This window comes from Pseudophryne corroboree, chromosome 2, assembly GCF_028390025.1.
Source record: "Pseudophryne corroboree isolate aPseCor3 chromosome 2, aPseCor3.hap2, whole genome shotgun sequence".
Taxonomy (NCBI): domain Eukaryota; kingdom Metazoa; phylum Chordata; class Amphibia; order Anura; family Myobatrachidae; genus Pseudophryne; species Pseudophryne corroboree.
This window is the reverse complement of record NC_086445.1, coordinates 625,222,419-625,243,744: the sequence shown is the minus strand read 5'-3', so window position 1 is coordinate 625,243,744 and position 21,326 is coordinate 625,222,419. Positions and strand designations below refer to the sequence as shown.

The following is a 21,326-nucleotide window of genomic DNA, read 5'->3' as shown; positions in this document are numbered from 1 at the left end:
GCAGCAGAGGACACCACCACTGTGACTGGTCACTGGACTGACTGATGCACAGGACACTACCATTGCTCTGATGCAGGACAACACAGCAACACTGTAAGGGACTTGTATAGCAGCACTGGACATATGTGACTGGTCACTGGACTGAATGATGCACAGGACACTACCACTGGTCTGATGCAGGACAACACAGCAACACTGTAAGGGACTTATAAAGCAGCACTGGACATATGTGACTGGTCACTGGACTGACTGATGCACATAACACTACCACTGGTCTGATGCAGGACAACACAGCAACAATGTAAGGGACTTATTATACAGCAGCACTGGACATATGGCAGCAGAGGACACCACCACTGTGACTGGTCACTGGACTGACTGATGCAGCTAAGACACTACACTGGACTGAGCAGCACAAGACAGCACTTAAATCACTACCCCACTTTCCCGCACGCATAGACACTGAGGAGAGGAGACACTTCCTCTCACTACACTCTCCAGGATTGGAGTGAAAATGGTGGCAATGCGCGGCTTCTTATATGGAGTCCAAACCCCACGAGAATCTGACAGCGGGATGATAACGTTTTGCCTCGTTCTGGTTTCCGATTCAGGCGGGAAAACCGGAGTCGGACTCGGATCCGGGCTCGGATAGTGAAGTTCGGTAGGGTTCGGTTCTCTGAGAACCGAACTCGCTCATCTATAATTTCTACATGTATATTTCTACATGCTTTCGCTATCTCTCAAAAGTTAACAATTCAGTATTTGATTTTAGATTTGTTTGTAGCTCTTTAGGGCATGAATAGTTGCCATTATTTTTATGCTATTTCCAAAGATAATTTTAGTCATGTCAACTAATTTCCATGGGGCAGTCCCAGGCTTTAAATATTTGTCCCTGGAAGTGTCTCTCCCTATTTTTCAATACTGTTCATCCTATACAGTACAGGTGATCCTTATGTGTTCATTAGGTGCTCTGTGATAAGTGCTTTGTGAGCTTTTCTTGACTCACTAATATTTATTAAAGACCAAAACTACATAAGTTCAATTAATGCATCAATACAGGTGCAAAGGTTCACCTAGTAAATGCCAAGTATAACATGTAGATGCACCCGTCCCACTCAGTATATCAATATCATTTTAGAATACTAGAAGGTATATACTCTGCTGCAAGGAAAGTACGGCATCTCTTGGAGAGATACAAACTTCCCCATGACATGTGTAAAGTAAAGGAAATTTGGTGAAGTAACTAATGTGTAAAATATATCTATGATTGCTGAGAAAGTAATAGGATCCATAAGCTAAAAATACAGTTTGATACAAAGTGAAGGGCATCTTGGGCCATTTAACAATTAGAAATATCTACACAGAAATTCCTCTATGTTCCAGATTTCAATGTTCATGATTATTTTATTTATTCTCATTGGGGCCCATAATATTAGATTCTATTCACTGGCTTCCCTGAAGTGTAAAGGTGGCTTCACGTAATTGCTGGAATATGGGAAAGTACGGAACGTAAAATATTGGAAGTTCTCTTTACTGGCTAGCTGATTGCAAGCGATTGACTTCTGAACTCCTCCCCAATCAGCTGTGAGAGACCCCCTCTAGAGTTTCTAAATAGCTTTAGTATAGGACTTCCTTGGTCATATGAACATGAAGCCTGCTGTGCATAGAACAAATTTGTTTCCCCATGGAATACAGTCTAGCAGTAGTTCGGGAGTTTTTACATAAACACTTGTAACATGTAGCTCTTTTATAAGGATCAGTCTATGCTAATTTTTCTTTTATGTCTGCTCTCAGGGTTGCACTTGCTTAAAGTTCTGCTTTTACCCTAAGAAGATCCTTATTTCCTCAGTAATTGATTGTGCTACCTCAACTAGAACGTGTCAACTTCATTACGACTATTTTTACGATAAGATTGGAATTGAGATACAGCACAATAATAAACAATTTTACCATTTTACTTTGACATTTATTTTTCTCTCTTTAGTAGTATCATGCTTTTTAAATATTTACAAATCCCAGTAATCCACAGCTCAGAATATATTTTCTGTCCTATCTTGTTAGAAACCACATTTATACAGCTAAGCTTCAATGTCATATAAACAAATGCCCTGTGTAAATTTCCTTCTTCTATGGAATCTAATCAATGTGCGCACCAGTCTCCAGCTCATTCAATCAATTTTCACACTGACCTTATGTGACCTCTACTTCTGTAACCATATTATGTTGGCAACCATCACTCCAGTGTGGTGAAAAAGAGCCACAGAATAGGGTGCCACTATACCTTCTATATGCTAGGACAGCTCCTGCTGTCTCAGTCTAGTGCCAGTAAAATAAACTACGAGTCCTAGAGGCCTTCTGGATAAAGATAAATGAACACTGGTACAGTAATTGCAGTCCCTTTAAGAGAAATAATACAAAGGGTGTCATGGTGTGACTGAGTACGCAATGGAAGGATGAGGGCACATCAAAGACTACAAGACTTGTACAAAGCCACAATTTAATTGTCTTAAGTATGCATAAAAGCAACAAAGCCATGACAACAGTAGGCTACATGCTGGTGCATTATAGCACAGCCAGCGAACAGCACTGAAAACAGCTGACTTTGCTGACAGTCTTACATTTTGGGGCATCTGTCTCAGAGAGCAGAACTTCTCTTCTGTCACTCTTTTATGTGAGACATTCCTGAATTAGGGTCACATTTTGGTCATCTCATCAAAGTCTGCCAAAAATTGCATTCCCATATCAGAGTGTGGCCTACAAAATAAAAGTAAACAAGGTGGCATAAGGAAGTCAACACTATATCTTATTACCAGACCAGAACATAAGTTGAAAACTAAAGGTGTGTACACACGGTGAGATATGTACTTGCGATTTTGACTCTATAGTCAGAATCTCAAGGAAAGTTAGTGCATATAGCAAGGTTAAAGTCACCTTGTGATCCCGATTCGATCCCGATGCGCGGCCCCGTAGGGTCAGTAAGTATCACAAGCCTAGATAGACGGTGCAGGCAAGTCAATTTTGACTTTCTAGTATAAAATTACAGTCAAAATTGGCACTTAGTCAAAATCGAACATAGCCAATATCGCAAGCACAGTCTAGATGGCTTGTGATACCGACCATAGGGGGTCATTCCGACCTGTTCGCATGCATCGGTTTATCGCTGCGGTGCGAACAGGTGCGGAATGCTCATGCGCGGTGTGCGCGACATTGCCTGGCGACAGGGGTCGCCGGGTTACGTCGCCACTTACAAAGGAAGCGGTCGCAGGGCCGACCACTAAGAAGATTGACAGGAAGGAGGCGTGGTTGGGCGGATCCGGAGCGTTTGGAGCCGTTTTCGGGGAGTGGTGAGTATAACGCAGGCGTGTCCAGCAGATTGGAGGGCGGAGGAGTGACGTCAAAGCCGAGCCCATCATTGCTGGATCCATTGCACAGGGTAAGTAGGTATAGGGCTGGTCTTGTTCTGCTTGAAATTTTTTTAGCTTAGCAGGGCTGCACAAGCGATCGCAGCCCTGCTAAGCTAAAATACACTCGCCCATAGGCGTGAACAAGTTGATCGCAGCAGCAGCAAAAAGTTGCTGGCTGCGATCAACTCGGAATGACCACCATAGTCCATATAGCACAGTGAGAATCGAAAAGTGAAAAACTTACTGTGTGTACACACCTTTAGTCATTTGAAAAAATAGACACTATAGACCTGTCATCATTTCAGAAAAAGACCAATCATGTAATACATTTTTATTTTAGTGCATGGAAACTGCAGTAAAAAACCTGCAGAAGTTCTTCCAATACACATTGTATAATAAGCTGGAGAATTAAACATATGCACAATGGCTTTTCATGCCATTACAAACATTCACAATACGGAAAAATTCATAATGATATTGATATTACGATGTCTGCACTGTTGCTATTAAATCGTAGGTGATCAGAGCAGCACCAGATGCTTTCATTTATAGTCATTTGTAGTATGGAGAGCAAGACGTACTAAGAAGATCTTGGATACAGACAGTAGCAAAGTGCTCGTATCACACAGAGACACTTCTACTTTTTACAGATTATCTGTTGCAGGTGATTTTTTTTTACCCCAGTACTGCAGTTGTGTGTTACTGGCAAAGGACAAAATGCATTTCCCCTTGCTCAGTATGTTTACTGGAAATTCCTGTAGCTGTAATTATTCTGCATAATAATAATAATAATAATAATAATAATAATAATGTGTTTCTGATAATTTATTGAAGGTGAGAGTTTGTGCATTTGTGGCTATGCGGTCATGTAGGAAAGATGTCTACAAATAGTGCAAACAGTATGTGACCTATAGACCTATCCACTCAACAGTAATTTGTCTTTGAAAATTAATACAAATAGCGCATGACTAGAATGTAAATGTGACAAAACATATAATATAAACTCATATACAACATTGCAGTACATGAATATCTGAAATGGATTTTGCATCCTACAATGATTGGTAAGGTGGGTCTATGTGTGACATAAAGCTAGGATCCCGACTAGCGGTATTGTAACCGCTTCCCAGTCTTATAACTCAAAGCCAAGAACACCTTTTATTGCACTTTCAGGCATGTTCCATTACTGATTTGTAATACAGAATAAATAAATAAATAAATACATAAATAACTAAATAAAAGAACTATAACCAGGTAACCCATGATGAGGGTTGTAGTGCACCAAAGCCCACCTAAACGATACTGATTGTGACATGCTTTGATGTCCCTATCAGCTAGCAAAGTGTACATGGATGTGATTTCAGAATGTTGATAATCCTTATTTCAATGCTTGAATTTAAGTTATAACCCAACATAATTTAATATAATATGTTACTCTGTGATAATGTGTCTGACTCTATGTTGCAGTGTGGGCGTAAATTGCAAAAAAAAGCTGTAGTGTCCGCAGTCAAGAATTGATCCCATATGCTTAACATAGCAAAACCCAACCAGAATAGGCACAAGAGAAAGACAGACACAGGACGATGCATCCTAGGAAACTTGGCAAACATGGGCGTAGCATAACAGGATAATAAGACATCTGGGATACAGGGTGCCTTCTGTCATATTCTGCTATACCCCCTGCTCTACTGATAATCTCAGCCCACTTGGGCGCATCTTTGCCCATAGTGTTTGTTCTTCTCATGACAGTTTCCTCTAAATGTTTCAGGTTTCATTCATGGACCAATGACATACAGGGAGGTTAATTGGCTGGTCACTAAATGTGACTGTGATGTGTATGTGTTTGTCTGTGGTAAGGAAATAAGACAGTAAGCTCTACTGGAGCAGGGAGTAGGGTTGCAGTCTAATCCATTCATTCTGTCCCTGTCTAACTGGCACCAAGACAAACATTAACTAAAACTTCTCCGAATGCAGCAATACATTTTTTTTTCACCTCAATTTAACAAAGAAAATATTGCTGGGAAACTGAGCATACTTTTGGTCTGTTTATGTACTCAGAAAAGACAAAATAAATCCTGTTTCCACTGATAAACTCAACTTGTCAACGGCAGTAGGGATTTCCGCCATTTTATCACATTACCTCCAATGACAAAATTAACGCAAGTACTCATCTCACCATCTCAGCAGTTTCCAATCATCCACCCACAAAACCCATGCAATTCATTTGCTCTCCATTTACAGGGGTGCATTTGTAGCATCCTTGTTTTGTAGGGTGCTGTACAATGCCATTTTCAACATATGCATTATATATTATTATTGATAACTATATTTATGACTCTATTAGAGCTACAGTAAACATTTGTTCAATTGTTACCCTCATTTACATTTCATTGCAGGCCTACACTGGAGCAAAGTACTTACATTAGCACACAAATGTATGAATAAATGGGGCAGCTCTTGAGAACGAGATGTGAGCTGTAACCCTGCTCTGACCCTGTGCTAACCTTTGTGCTTGTCAAAGTCTGCTTTCCTTTGTTTGACTTTTGAGTTGGCTTGTGTGTAGATTACAGGTAGAGGGACAATGGGTGCTATCATACAATACCTCCTGCCCTACTGTTCATCATAGCTCTCCTGGCCTCCTAGTCTGGAATCTTATCACCTGGACACACATCAACAATAGGATATAGACGCTTCTATAAACCAAATCAACCAGTGCCATGGATAAAATACACAATGAATGCGCTCTAGAAAAAGTATCTGAGTACAGTAACTGATGTCTACAACATTATAATTATTGAACAGCCAAAAGGTAAAAAAAAACTTATTTTTATAATACTGATTAAAAATGCCTGCATCATACAACAATAACATAGAAAACTTGCTATGATAGCAAAATACAATAAGACAGTGGATGATAGGAATTTGGTAACCTTCCCTCCCAAAAAAACAAAAACCATAAAAGACATGCCATTAATTGCTAGTCGGTTGATGACAGACAGGCTCTACAAACTCACATTAAAAAGTGTTAGGAAATATAACGGTAAACCACACTTGTGCTGACCAATGATATGAAGTGGGTACAGTACTCCTGTTTCTCATAGTAATGATGACTCTATTTTTTATTCCGAATAAACCAATCATTTGTTCTTAAACACAACTAATTGTGCTATTAGCCAACATTATAAACTGGACCATAGGGAGATTAGAATATACATCCTTTTAGCCCAACATGTGTCAACTTTAATCGGTGACTTAATTCCCAACTGTTTCCATTTTGTTAAGAAATGTTTGCCAAATCAACACAGGATCTGTGACTGTCACAACACTGTCTTTTTATTAGAGATGAGCGGGTTTGGATCTACTCGATTCTTAACGCCAGAATTATTGCAAGTTCTTTTTTTCTGGATTTTTCTTATTGGTTAACCAAAACACGTGACATCTGTGAGCCAATAAGGAGATTCGGGTAAATCTGAGTAAATCCGAGAAAAACCGAACCCGCTCATCTCTACTTTTTATAGTGCTGGCATTTTATTTAGCCATTTTCTCTCTCCTTTAGCCAGGCATTTCCTGTTCCCATCACTGACATCATGCACATTCTAAAAACGTGTGATATAAAATGTACTCTCGGTGGCCTCCTGGAAATGGCAGGATGCCATAGCAGAACATAAAAGGTTAAACAATGTTAAACAAACGCACATTCCAGACAAGCACCACTCCTCCCAAAACACACTAAAATTGGATCATTCATTCCTTTGTCTGCTACCTCGCTTACATCTCCAAAAAACGTAATCCAGTGGAAGAAATGCAACTGAAATGACAGACGTCTATTATTAATTTTAATATAATGCTATGAAAGGAATTTATTAAAGGTGCCCATAAGGGCAGACACCATTATTATGTGATCATGTCTGCATTCTATTCAAGTAGTTTTTATTTCTTACCGTGTAGCTTGTTTGGGGGCGAAGAACTTGACTGTGTATGGTGTGGAGAGCAATGTGACATCATTGGATTCATATTGTGTGGCTGTGAGGAACCTGTGCTGTAGGCGTCCATAGCTAATTTCTGTCTAAATGCTTCCTCTTTCCTTCTGTTAGCAAACCAATTATAAACACGAACCTCCGTCACCAAATTTGATCCTAAACCATGTGCTTTTGATGGAGATACACCTCGCTGTATACATTCCGCTCTGTAAACATAAACCACATCACTGTTAAATCAGTAAAAACCATTTAAGTGGTTTATTCTTCTTTTAATATCAGTACAACATGCAGGCATGTAGGATACATACATATATAAAAATATTACCTGCATTCAACAGCTAAACACTATGAATTTCTTGTAACCCACAGAGCCACAGAAAGGGTTGTAAGAGACAAGAATTGGTTTTACATGTGCTGGAGGTCGGCAAAGAACAAACACTACATATATGACTTAAAAGGTGAACCTTAAAGAAGAGTCTTGAAATCTTAGCAACAAACTAAATTCTACCTGACAATGAGGGAGCAGTATCGCAGTACAAAGAACAATTTATTCTCGGCGTTGTCTAAGGGCTCAATCCAATTTGCAGTGAAGGGTGCGAGTTGCCGTTGCTGTGGCATTAAAATGCTGGCAACGGCACCACATCTCACACCCCTAGCAGCCCATTCCCAGCTCGAATCATTTTACTAACAGCCCTATGGGGCTTCAAGCCGATTTGAATGAGTCTGAACTGCCATAAACTGTGATAGTTGCCACGATAATATTGCGACTAATTGCATTGACCCAATAGTTGATGGCAAATCTCAAACTAACTCTGGAGTCTATATATTAATAGCAGAAGGATGACTTTTATGAGTGACATATTTCTATGATGCCATTGTCTAAGCAACATCATATTAAAGGTCTTGGTCTGTTGATTTGCATAAAAATATTGGCGTTGTAATTGGTAGCTTTGTCTTGTAGTTATGTGGCTAAATGCCCGCCTGCCACTTACAATGCATCACCATTATGCTCTGGAGAATGTGACAGGTGGTGAACTCTCCCTGCGCACCTGCTGGGTGACCTGGAACATATGACCTGCTGGGTGGTCTGGAAACTGTGACAGTTATTTGCAGCCACCCACTAAACAGGGTTTTTTCTAAATTCGACTTCTAAGAGGGTGAAACCGGGCACATCAGCTAGTATCATTTTATTCATGTAATGTCATGAGCTATGGCAAGATTAAATGTTTAAGTAAGGGTCAAAATATTTTTTATTTAATAATATTATAATATTATTGGCCCTCATTCCGAGTTGTTCGCTCGCAAGCTGCTTTTAGCAGCATTGCACACGCTAAGCCGCCGCCTACTGGGAGTGAATCTTAGCTTAGCAAAATTGCGAACGAAAGATTCTCAAAATTGCGAATAGAAATTACTTAGCAGTTTCTGAGTAGCTCCAGACTTACTCTGCCACTGCGATCAGTTCAGTCAGTTTCGTTCCTGGTTTGACGTCACAAACACACCCAACGTTCGGCCAGACACTCCCCCGTTTCTCCAGCCACTCCCGCGTTTTTCCCAGAAACGGCAGCGTTTTTTCACACACACCCATAAAACGTCCAGTTTCCGCCCAGAAACACCCACTTCCTGTCAATCACACTCCGATCACCAGAACGAAGAAAAAACCTTGTAATGCCGTGAGTAAAATACCAAACTTCTTAGCAGATTTACTTGGCGCATTCGCAGTGCGAACATTGCGCATGCGCAATTAGCGGAAAATCGCTGCGATGCACAGAAAATTACAGAGCGAACAACTCGGAATGAGGGCCATTGTCCTAGAGTGTTTATATTGTCTGATGCGTTAATACTGCCTGTGATTCATGAAACACATCACACAGTGAGATATATTATTGATTTCAACATCTTATTTTATTCTTGTTTTCATTTCTTATTGTTTTAAGTCTAAAGGTGGGTACACACTATGCGACGTGCTCTATGAGCGACGTCGCCTTGTATTTCCCTTCCCGGGCCGGGGAGGTTGGCAATAGGGCATACACACTGAGCAATATGACGACTATATCACTCAGTGACGTCACTCAGCGGCCGTTCCGTGAATGCAGCTCTTGGATGACAGTCCAAATTGAGCTGCATGCATGCCCGACAGCGAGGGTCGTTAACGACCCGTGGGGCCGCATATTGCTCATCATTGCAGGCATACACACTTACCGGGAAAGTGAACAACGTTGCTCAGGAAGGGTGAAAATGAGCGACATCGTTCATTTTCTTGGCAAGTGTGTATGCACCTTAAGACAGTGGTTCCCAAACTCGGCCTCTAAGGCACCCTAACAATCCAGGTTTTAAGGCTATCCATGGGTGAGCACAGATGGTTAAATCAAATTGACTGAAGTACTAATTAAGTCACCTGTGCTCTAGAATGCATATCTTTAAGACCTGGACTGTTAGGGTGCCTTGAGGACTGAGTATGGGAATCTCTGGTCTATGGAATAGATTTACCAAGTGGTGGTGTTTCCCAAAGCAACTAATCAGATTCTACCACTGGCGTATCTATAATGGGTGCCGTGTGTGCGGTGCACACGGGCCCCTGGGTCCAGAGGGGGCCCACACCGCGCACACTGCACCCATTTCTTCTATATATACCTTTCTGGCATCCATTGGTGACTGTGTGTGGGCCCCCTCCTCTCCCGTAGTCTCCACCGCCGCTGCTAGCCCACTGGGCGCTAGAGACTCTGGCACAGTGCCAGAGTCTACAGGGCATGCAAAGGACTCTGAAAAAATGGCATGGCAGCCATTTTTCAGAGTCCTGCGCATGTGCTGTAGACTCTGGCACTGTGCCAGAGTCAGCGATGAGAGCGCTAACAGCGGCGGTGACGGCTACAGGAGAGGAGGGGGCCCACACACGGAGTCTGCACACGGGTCCCCTCCTCTCTAGAAACACCGCTGGATTCTACCTATCATTTTTCTATTGCATCCTATAAAATGATAGACAATTTGTGCTATGGGCAATGCTACCACTTTTTATTTTTAGACACTTTAGTAAATCTTCCCCTACAGTATATGTTATTTCATAATTCAGTTGTCATTTTTAATATTACTAAACTGTGAAATGTTTAGTGTATGCCATTTTGATAATCTAATACTATTTGTACTGTTACCATATAAGTATATTAGTTTTTTATTTTTAAGAAATTTGCAAACATCTAAAAAAAAACTTTTTTCACATTGTCATTATGGAGTATTGTGTGTAGAATTTTGAGGGGAAATAATTAATTTATTCCATTTTGGAATACGGCTGTAACATAACAAAATGTGGAAAAAGTGAAGCACTGTGAATACTTTCCGGATGCACTGTATATATATATATATATATATATGGAAAGTGGGGTAGACCTAACAATAGCGCTAAATGGAGAGCTCAACCTCAAAACGTACTCCCTGTTAGACGGAATACAATAGTACAAATGCAGAGAAAGGGGTGGTGTCTAAGGGAGCTAAACACATAGATATCATCCAGAATTTGACAAATCACTTTAAAATAATTTTTTTATATATATATTTTTTTTATATATATTTATATAAAAGTATTCGACAATAACAGTGAATATTATGGGGTATTGTGTGTAGAATTTTGAGGGGAAATAATGAATTTATTCCATTTTGGAATACGGCTGTAACATAACAAAATGTGGAAAAAGTGAAGCACTGTGAATACTTTCCGGATGCACTGTATATATATATATATATATATATATATATGGAAAGTGGGGTAGACCTAACAATAGCGCTAAATGGAGAGCTCAACCTCAAAACGTACTCCCTGTTAGACGGAATACAATAGTACAAATGCAGAGAAAGGGGTGGTGTCTAAGGGAGCTAAACACATAGATATCATCCAGAATTTGACAAATCACTTTAAAAGAATTTTTTATATATATATTTTTTTTTTATATATATTTATATAAAAGTATTCGACAATAACAGTGAATATTATGGGGTATTGTGTGTAGAATTTTGAGGGGAAATACTGAATTTATTCCATTTTGGAATACGGCTGTAACATAACAAAATGTGGAAAAAGTGAAGCACTGTGAATACTTTCCGGATGCACTGTATGTATTCTCGACACCCCCTAGGCCAAAAGTTTCTTATTGAGAAATTTAGAGAGATATTAAATTAAGTAAATTATGTTTATGTGTCATTCTTAGGGTAGCTTTTATGAGGTGAGGAACAAGATCTGCTTCTGTTTGGCCACATATTTTATGATTAACAGCCACAAGCACTGGTTTTGCCTATTACATTGACCATAAATAATTTGAATTGGTCCTTGACCACCAATCCAAGGCCCCCCTGCAAGTACCCCAAGGCACCCCAGCACACAGTTTGAGAACCACTGCTGTAGAACGCAATGCAAGTGCACAAAGGTATCAGAAATGTCTTGGCAAAGTGCTGGGCGTTCCTGAGCAGTATCCAGGAGGTAGCTATACAGACACACAGAGATGGTTCATCTTATGGGCGCGTTATGGGAGTGTCCTGGGTGTATCACTGAAGTGGTTGTGTACACAGATGCTCAATCGTTCACTGTGAGGCCACTCTCAGAAAGAACTCTGCACCTACCATAGGGCTTGTGCAAGGTAAGGTTAGAGAGTGTAACTGATGGTGGCAGAATCAGACTAACAGTCAGTTAAGCTCTGTAATGACTGACCACCAGTGTTGCCAACTCTGAAATGAAAAACAAGCAACCGATGACTGAAAAATAAGCCCAAAACAAGCCCAAACCAATCCTAAAAAGCCCAAAAAAAGCCCAACTCAAGTTTTATTTTTCTATATAAAAACAAACATTATTGTTTGTCTTATTAAAATACATATAATTTTTTATATAATCTGCCTTTAAGGTCTTTACAATGATATTTATCAGCACAAAACTGGCTTTTAAAGAATACTGGAATTTTTATAAATACTATAGTTAGAGTTGTGAATTTAAGATACTATACTTTCATGTTTCCTCTAAAGAAAAATCTCAAGTGAAAATTGCCAACTGTATATACTGTATCTGTGGTCATTTGTATTCACTGTGAAATATTTATTCGATGGAAAGATAAAACAAATAATCTTACAACATTCAACTTTGTACTTCTATTAAATAAATAGAGGCCAAATCAAGGTAACAAAACAAAAGATTATTAAGACAATTCAAAATAATAAATGCATATATAAATATTAAATAGTAACTCAATTCAATAAATAACAAAGGAATTACTGAGAGGTAAAGTGCATTGCAGATGGCAAACTGTGAGGTAAAGTGCATGGCACACTGTGTGAAGTAAAGTGCATTGCAGATGGCATACTATGTGAGGTAAAGTGCATGGCACACTATGTGAAGTATAGTGCATTGCAGATAGCACAATGGGGGTCATTCCGAGTTGTTCGCTCGTTGCCGATTTTCGCAATGGAGCAATTAAGGCAAAAATGCGTATGCGCATGGTACGCAGTGCGCATGCGCTAAGTAATTTAGCACAAAACTTAGTAGATTTACTCACGCCCGAACGAAGAATTTTCATCGTTGAAGTGATTGGAGTGTGATTGACAGGAAGTGGGTGTTTCTGGGCGGAAATTTACAGTTTTCTGGGAGTGTGCGGAAAAACGCAGGCGTGCCAGGATAAAACACAGGAGTGTCTGGAGAAACGGGGGAGTGGCTGGCCGAACGCAGGGCGTGTTTGTGACGTCAAACCAGGAATGAAACGGGCTGAGCTGATCACAGTGTAGGAGTAAGTCTCGAGCTACTCAGAAACTGCTAAGAATTATTAATTCGCAATTCTGCTAATCTTTCGTTCGCAATTCTGCTAAGCTAAGATACACTTCCAGAGGGCGGCGGCCTAGCGTGTGCAATGCTGCTAAAATCTGCTAGCGAGCGAACAACTCTGAATGACCCCCACTGTGTGAGGTAAAGTGCATGGCACACTGTGTGAAGTAAAGTGCATTGCAGATGGCATACTGTGAGGTAAAGTACATAGCGCACTGAATTACAAAGGTTTTATGTAAAATGGATATAAGCAAATTCATCTGAGCTGTCTCCATCGTCTATAGAAGCTTCCATGCTATACATTCCTGAGTTGAAGTGCTGAAGCATATTGGTAGTTGGTTTAAAATGCTTGCAACAAATACCCAAGCGTCTTAAACCATATCTGACATAATACCACATAAAGTGGTCCTAAATTGCTTCACTGTTGTGTGTCTGGTCAGTGTCTTTGTTGTTGTCATCGTTAAAAACAAATTAGCCCTACTGAATACACACAACCGGCAGTCGGCAGCAATAGACATAATGAATGACTCCCCATCATTTCTTTAAGACGGTATTAATCCACAACGTCTCACCTACAGTATGTCTGTGTGAGGATCTGTGTTATATGGATGAAAGACTAATTATCTCTGAAAGTTGGTGTCAGTGATACCTAAAAACAAAAGAAGCCCAAAAACAAGCAGCAAAAAAAATTACAAGCCCAAAAACAAGCAACAAGCAACCACCCAAAAAAATAAGCAACCAGAAGAAAAAACAAGCCCAATTCCGCTTGTTATAAGCTGAATTGGCAACTATGCTGACCACCACCAGCAACTTATGTCTTTCCCTGGCTGGGATCTGATGGTGCATATATACCTAATCTTGCATCTCCTCTGTTATCTCGTCTGCAGTGACAGAATTAGCAGCAGTGATGGAGCATCGCACAATGTGATGCACTGCTTTATCTCCAACACACAATAAGTAGACCTGGAGACAGCTCTAACACTGTTATCCAATACAATAGCAATACATTTATCTTATTCACTATGCTTGATTCAAATCTCAATTATTGTTTGTCTGTGTAGAGTGTATCATGTCTGACGCGGGTTATAGATGCACCTGCCACACAGCATGCACCACTGTAAACTGCATACCCTCCAGCTGTACCTTTTTGGCAGGTACAGTACCTTTTTTTATGATCTGTACCGATTACTTCCATGAAAAGTACAGGGAAAGTGACGTGACCACGCCCCTTTTACCCATGGCCACACCCCTTTTCGAATTTGTACCGATTTTTATGTGTAAAATGTTGGAGGGTATGAAATTGTATTGAATGTTGTGAATTATATTCTTTGTCTAATTAGGGATGGAATGTTAGAAAATAAACAAAAGGGACAATGTTTCTGCCTCCACTGTAGGATGTGTACAGCTGGGTAACAAATGGGTCTATGCTACCGTAGATTTACTAGGGAATGGAAATACTTCCTGGATTAGGCAGGGCCAAAACACTGATGAGGCCTAAGACTTGATGCTGATGTGGATGCTTACTGAGTCTAACTTATGCTCAGAAGGTCACATGATACGTACAGGTTGGCACCAGTAGTATATGTGCCCAGCTTATCTCCAACATCAGTTACATAGACTTACACCCAGATTTTTCTTGCAAAATATGCTTTTAGGTTTCAATAAGTATGTGAAAAATACCCTCTAATGCAGCAGGTGCAGAACTCTCCATCACGAGTGCAGAAAACATTTTCTACTAAAACACACACACACACACATGAATAAAATATATACATGAGCACGTAGAGATTCATTTACAATCATCCAATCAGAATGGTTTTCTTATTTTAAGAACGCACACAAATCCATTTATAGAGATATTCTCCCATGGTTGTGTCCTAGCAGATTTGCAATTATTTAAAAACAAAACAAAAACAAAACAAACTTAAGGACCCCATTCAGCGAGGATTGCAGTGTCTGCTAAACACAACAGCAGTTGCTGAGATCAAATAGTTGCCTCCCTGAAATAGAGGAAAAAGGTCCATTGCAGAAATAGTGAATGCATCGCAATATGCGGGCTGATCGCAAAACCATACGCAATTACTGGGTACATCAAAGATTTTTCCTATCTGCGCCAGGCAAGGTCGTCCACAATTCTTGCGACACAAGAGGCTGAAAGTGGTCATCGCTGACATCAGAGGCCCTCCTTAAAAACTGGGCACGCCTGCGTTTTTTCAGACACACCCAGAAAACGGCAGGTTTCCGCCCGGCTTCCTGTCAGTCAAACAGCGGCTGCATTGCGATCACGATCTGTACGCAATTTCTGTTGCTATTATTGCTCACACGTGCGCAATGCGAACGCTGAATAAGGCCCTAAGTCTACAGTTTCTGGTTGCTGGGTAACAATATTTGGCTATATAATCGGGTGTTCCGTTACATTAGAAAACAAATATGGCCTGATTCAGAGAAGGATGTAGTGTCGATGAGGCTCGCAGTTAATCAATGGTTTAAGGCAGCGTATGCATCAGCTGTGTAGAGTCGCAGAATAAATGTAGAAGAAGTACAGGAGCAGAAATGAAAGGGGCATTCCTGGATGATGACTGGGAGGTACAGTAACAGGGGAGTGACTAACGACGCACAGAGATTTAGCATCTTATGGGAGTGTTGCAGGTATGTTGCAGAAAGTGGCTACGTACAGAACACACAGCCACTCACATAGGAGGCCACAGTCAGACAAAGAAACTGCACTTGCTGTAGGGCTTGTGCAAGTGTCCATGATTTCAGCAATGGTTACTCTAAAGATACACTGGACGGAAATGCATTGTCTCAAGAAGCTGCAAGTGGGCCATTCTGTCCTTGCACATTCGGATGCATGGATGTACACAACGGAAGGGCTTTGTAGCGGAATAAGCATAAAGATACAGATGTGACTGTGGCATAAACTCAGCAGCATCTCTCAATCAGCCCCATATTGTCACGTCTACAACCTATGCCAATAAAACAGTCCATATTTGGCTCAGTATAAACCCCAAAGATTCCCACATTACCTGTTGCACTCTTCAACCAAAGCCTCTCTTTCTTCTTTGCTGGGATTCTTTTGCCTCTCATAGGCCTGGTAGAGAATGTGCTGTGACGCAGGACCCCATTTGAAGCGGTTACGTCTCATTTTCTTGTTGGCGGGTTCTGAGCAGGAATCATCAGACTGCCCTGTGACTTGAGGTTGTTGATTAAATTCTGGAAAGAGAAACAGCAGCTGATCCTGACTGCTTTTGTCTGTCATATTTCCAGAACCATGGACTGTCTGGTTGAATTCTGCAAAGAAAGGGGGGGAAAAAATCTAGCTGCTGCATATGTATATAAAGCAACATAGAGAACATTTCTTTTAGATAAACAAGAAAGTGTGATTGCCCGCGGCTTCCAGCCTCAGAGACTGTGTCGGCCACAAAAGACACTGAAGTTTATATTCGAAACAGCATTTTTCAGTAGTTTTGCCATGACATTAAAGTACTTTAGTATATAAACACTACCCCCCCCCCCCACACACACACACACACACACACACACACACACACACACACACACACACACACACACACACACACCACCTCCCCATACTGTTATTGTTTTTACTGCTGTATTTTACATGAGTTATGGAATTATTTCTAATAATATTCTGTTACTACTAATATATTAGATACTAACTTCAAATGGATTCTACCCCTCATGCCCAGGCAACTAATAATGTGTTAATGGCCATAATCTACTGTAATGAAGTTGAATGAAGGAAATGAAGGAAAGTAGTTGAAATGGTCACTGTGGTTTCTGCAGCCAATGGAGTGGTAAATATAATTATATGGGTGCCGGATGTGGGGTGTGTATGCCGCCCTGGACCCAGGGGTCCGTGTGCACCACACCCACTGCATTCAGTTCAGACTTGGCATGCTTAATTAGCCTTAGTAAGAAATGAGAAAGCGTGAGGGAAGAAACAGTGATTAGAAACAGGGTTTACAGAACATTTGTGATTGAGACTGAGCCTGGGGCACCAAGAGACTGTTGGGGAGATGTACTAAACCTCGGAGTGATAAAGTGGAGAGAGATTAGGTACCAGCCAATCAGCTCCTAAGTGCCATGTTACAGGCTGCCTGTGACAGTAAGGAGCAGACTGTTTGGTAATTTATCTCCCCCCACTTTATTCTACAAGGCTTAGTACATCTTTCCCTGTACAATCTCTATACAGTATCCTCTGCAAGGGCCATGGGGGCTGTGTACCAAGTTGAGTAACACCACACCCATATTAGGCAACTTCTGATCTTCTATAATGCCACACATTTGAGATCATCAAACTTTGCTGCCACAAATCAATAATTAATAAAGGATCCCAAAGCTGATGAACTTACAGCACTGTTACTCAAAAGGCGTTGGGTACGGGATCCCGGCGCTCAAAATCCCTGCAGTCAAAATTCAGACGCCGGAATCCCGGCTGCCAAAATTGCGTCTGGAGGGGGCGAGTGCAATAAAGCCCCTTGGGGGTTCGGTGGCTCGCCATAGGTTCTATTCCCCCTCCTTGATGTCATGGATACCCAGTAGAGGGGGTAGCTGTGGCACCACTGCCGGTATTCTGGCGGTCGGGATTCCGGCGTCAGGATTTTGACTGCCTGGATTTCGACCGCCGAGATCCTGATTACATCCGCTCAAAAGTATATCCCCCATTTAGAATGCTGATTGATACTGTTGCAAAACAAGCGATTCTTAAATTCTGGATTTCCTCGCTCATCACATTGCCACAGGTGATATATTGACAGTAGCTGAATATTGCGGGATCTTTCTTTTTCTTTTATCCCCACCCCTTTTTTCTTACTTCTTATGTATTTCTTATAACTGTCTCTCTTCATTATTATTGTCAGTTACACCTCTTATTCTTCTATAAAATACATTTATATAATACAGGTTGAGTATCCCATATCCAAATATTCCAAAATACGGAATATTCCGAAATACTGAATTTTTTGAGTGAGACTGAGATAGTGAAACCTTTGTTTTTTGATGGCTCAATGTACACAAACTTTGTTTAATACACAAAGTAATTAAAAATATTGTATTAAATGACCTTCAGGCTGTGTATATGGTGTATATGAAACAAATGAATTGTGTGAATGTACACACACTTTGTTTAATGCACAAAGTTTTTGAAATATTGGCTAAAATTACCTTCAGGCTGTGTGTATAGGGTGTATATGAAACATAAATGTATTCTGTGCTTAGACTTGGGTCCCATCGCCATGATATCTCATTATGGTATGCAATTATTCCAAAATACGGAAAAATCTGATATCCAAAATACTTCTGGTCCCAAGCATTTTGGATAAGGGATATAACCTGTACACTGTTTTTAAATGTTAAACTTTTGTACACCCATGCATACTTTCTGTTTTGTATTGTTTCCTCTGCATTTTTTTTTTTTGTGTGTGTACAATAAAAACTGATTACAAAAATAACAATAATTAGATACTGCCCCCACCACCCCATTCCCCTCTCACCTATTATATTCTTCTCTGAGGAATGGAACAAACAAAATATACCCAGTGAGTGGTAAAGAACAGTTACAGGCACACAACAAAGTACATACTGTATACAGTGGCAAATTCAAAAAGGGGCACACAGCAGTTTGTTAATCAAACAGAACAATGACAAATACCAAAACTAAGGACTGAATCCTACATCTTAGCACTTTATCTGTGGATATATGTGTTTAAAACATGGAGGAAGATTTATTAAAGCTCGGAGAGAGATAGAATAAAGAGAGATAAAGTACCAACCAATCAGCTCCTGTCATTTTTCAAATACAGCCTGTAACATGGCAGTTATGAGATCTCTGTTCAAGTTTTGATAAATCTCCCCCAAGGAGAGTAACATAGAGAAAATAGCAATGAAGGTCATTAATACAGAGTGTACTCATAATAGAAGAAAACAAGCAAAGCGTACAAGATGACAAGCGGCTAGGGAAAGTGCCATGGGTGTTTCATTTTATCCTTTTGGGTGTTGTTAGGGTTTGTATCCAGAGAATCTGGTGAAGTGGGCACCAGCTCAGATATTGCTCTAAGGTCACTAAGTTTTGGAGGTTTGCAAGAAAATGTCTAACTACCATCACTCTTACTTACAGTACTGATATACCTTCACAGAGTTAAGCCCAAATTATCACATCTTATAACAGTCCTCTAGGACCATGGGAAGTATGTAACTGAGATCACGTATCATAGCTGTATCATTGCTGTACACCTTTTACTTCAAGTTCCTATTTTGCTCACTCACTATACTTATATTTCATATTCCTGGATAACATCATATTCTCAGGAATTATAACTATTCATGAGTATGAATGATTTGTAAATAAATAATATATATTGCAATTAGGCTTTTTACCCAGGGTGTACTGCTCGTGTTTGATATGTCTGGTACATACACTCGCATACTTACGTCTTAGTATCTCCCTCTGCTTCCTCACGTACCAGGTATATAAAGCAGCACGTTTTTGGGTTTTCATAGGTGTTCCTTTGTTGAGATGTTGGGATAAATGTGATTGATTCAGTCCTGTAATATCAACCACTTCTCTTTGGGGAATGTTGTGTTGTTGCATGTACCCTTTTATCATCTTTGCTGCCCGCCATGGATCCTCACTGCAGGGAATTGAAATCAGTAAAGTGAAAACCAAGTCACATATAGTGCTGGAGCCATCACGGTACATTTGTTGTCATAAGAAACAGTCACAGTTTACGTGAATAAACAATTCATAAAATCAAATCACCATGAAATCACAATCCATGATAGTCTATCCGTGTGCACCCCGGATGGTGTAAAGGTTAGCATTACTGCCTCACAGCACTGAGATCATGGGTTCAATTCCCACCATGGCCCTTTGTGGAGTTTATATATTCTCCCCATACTTGCGTGGGTTTCCTCCAGGTACCCTGATTTCCTCCCTCAATCCAAAAATATACTGGTAGGTTAACTGACTCCCAGCAAAAGCTAACCCTAGGGTGTTAGTGTATGTGTGGTAGGGACTATAGGTCGTTAGCTCTACTGAGGCAGGTACTGATGTTAATGACCTAATATTCTCTGTAAAGCGCTGTGGAATATGTGTGCACTATATAAATAAAGAGTATTTTGTACCAGATGCACATAGTCAATTTTACACACCGTGACACCATGATACATTTTTAGATATGTTACAAAATTGAAGCAGGTGACAATTAAAATATTTTTTTAATTATTAATTAATAAAACAAAAGGGGATATTTACCAAAGCTTTGCTAGAGATAAAGTACCAACAAATCAGCACTTAAAAGACAGGAGCTGACTGTTTTTTACTTTGGGGGAGATTTATCAAAGCTTGGAGAGAGCTAAAGTACTAACCAATGCTTCTAACAGTCATTTAAGTAGGTTTAGGTTGCAGAGAGAGGGGGTTGTTAGGTTTAGGCTTTCTAAACAGCGGGATGTCGCGCTTGGTATTCTGGCCATCGGAAACTCCACTGTCGGCATTTCAGCCCCAACCCTTTCTGAAGTGCTGTCTTCATAAAGTGTGTTTAACATCAGGCATATGAATGTGTGTCTGTAGCACAAGCCTGTTACAGCGAGCCAGATCATATTATCTGAAATCAAACAACCAAGAAGTAGCAGCAAGACAATACAACTACGTAGAGAATGGTTGTAGTGATGTGGAAGAAGGCCAAGAGCTAGTACTGACTCTACTCATGTAGAAAGTAGTTAAGCTTTAGGATATCCATGGTACTGTAAGCAGTGAATGTCAATACATACCACAAACTGATGCAAATGAATACAAGTGAATTGATACATTTATTGGTAACATAACTCAGATCAAGGGCCGGGTGTAATGGAGTGCAAGACAGCCTAGTTTTGCCTTGTAAATGTTTGCTGCTTTAAAAAAATGTCCGAGTTTGGCCGAGATCTCAGGGCTCCGGCCGCCTCGCACTCTATCACATCCGGCCCCAAAGTACCGAGCACATTTCAGGAAGTAAAAGCAAATTATTACTGGTATCATGTTCAGCTTGATTTGCTATGTTACTGATTGTATTATTTGCAGGGGGAGATGCATCAAACCTAAATATAGTGATACAGCTTCTAACTTTCATATTATAGACTGTAGGAAGAAACATT

General features: G+C 40.3%; 1 protein-coding gene across 1 annotated transcript in view; it reads right to left on the bottom strand.

Moving 5' to 3' along the window:
* The window catches only part of HNF1B (HNF1 homeobox B), a 155,120-nt gene that overhangs the window by 118,578 nt on the left and 15,216 nt on the right, over nt 1-21,326 (bottom strand). Inside the window, exons 2-4 of the mRNA XM_063954842.1 lie at nt 19,629-19,828; nt 16,202-16,466; nt 7,346-7,590 (exon numbers count right to left, since the gene is read on the bottom strand). Of these exons, the coding sequence (XP_063810912.1) occupies nt 7,346-7,590; nt 16,202-16,466; nt 19,629-19,828 (710 nt within the window). The remainder of the gene's footprint in view (nt 1-7,345; nt 7,591-16,201; nt 16,467-19,628; nt 19,829-21,326) is intronic.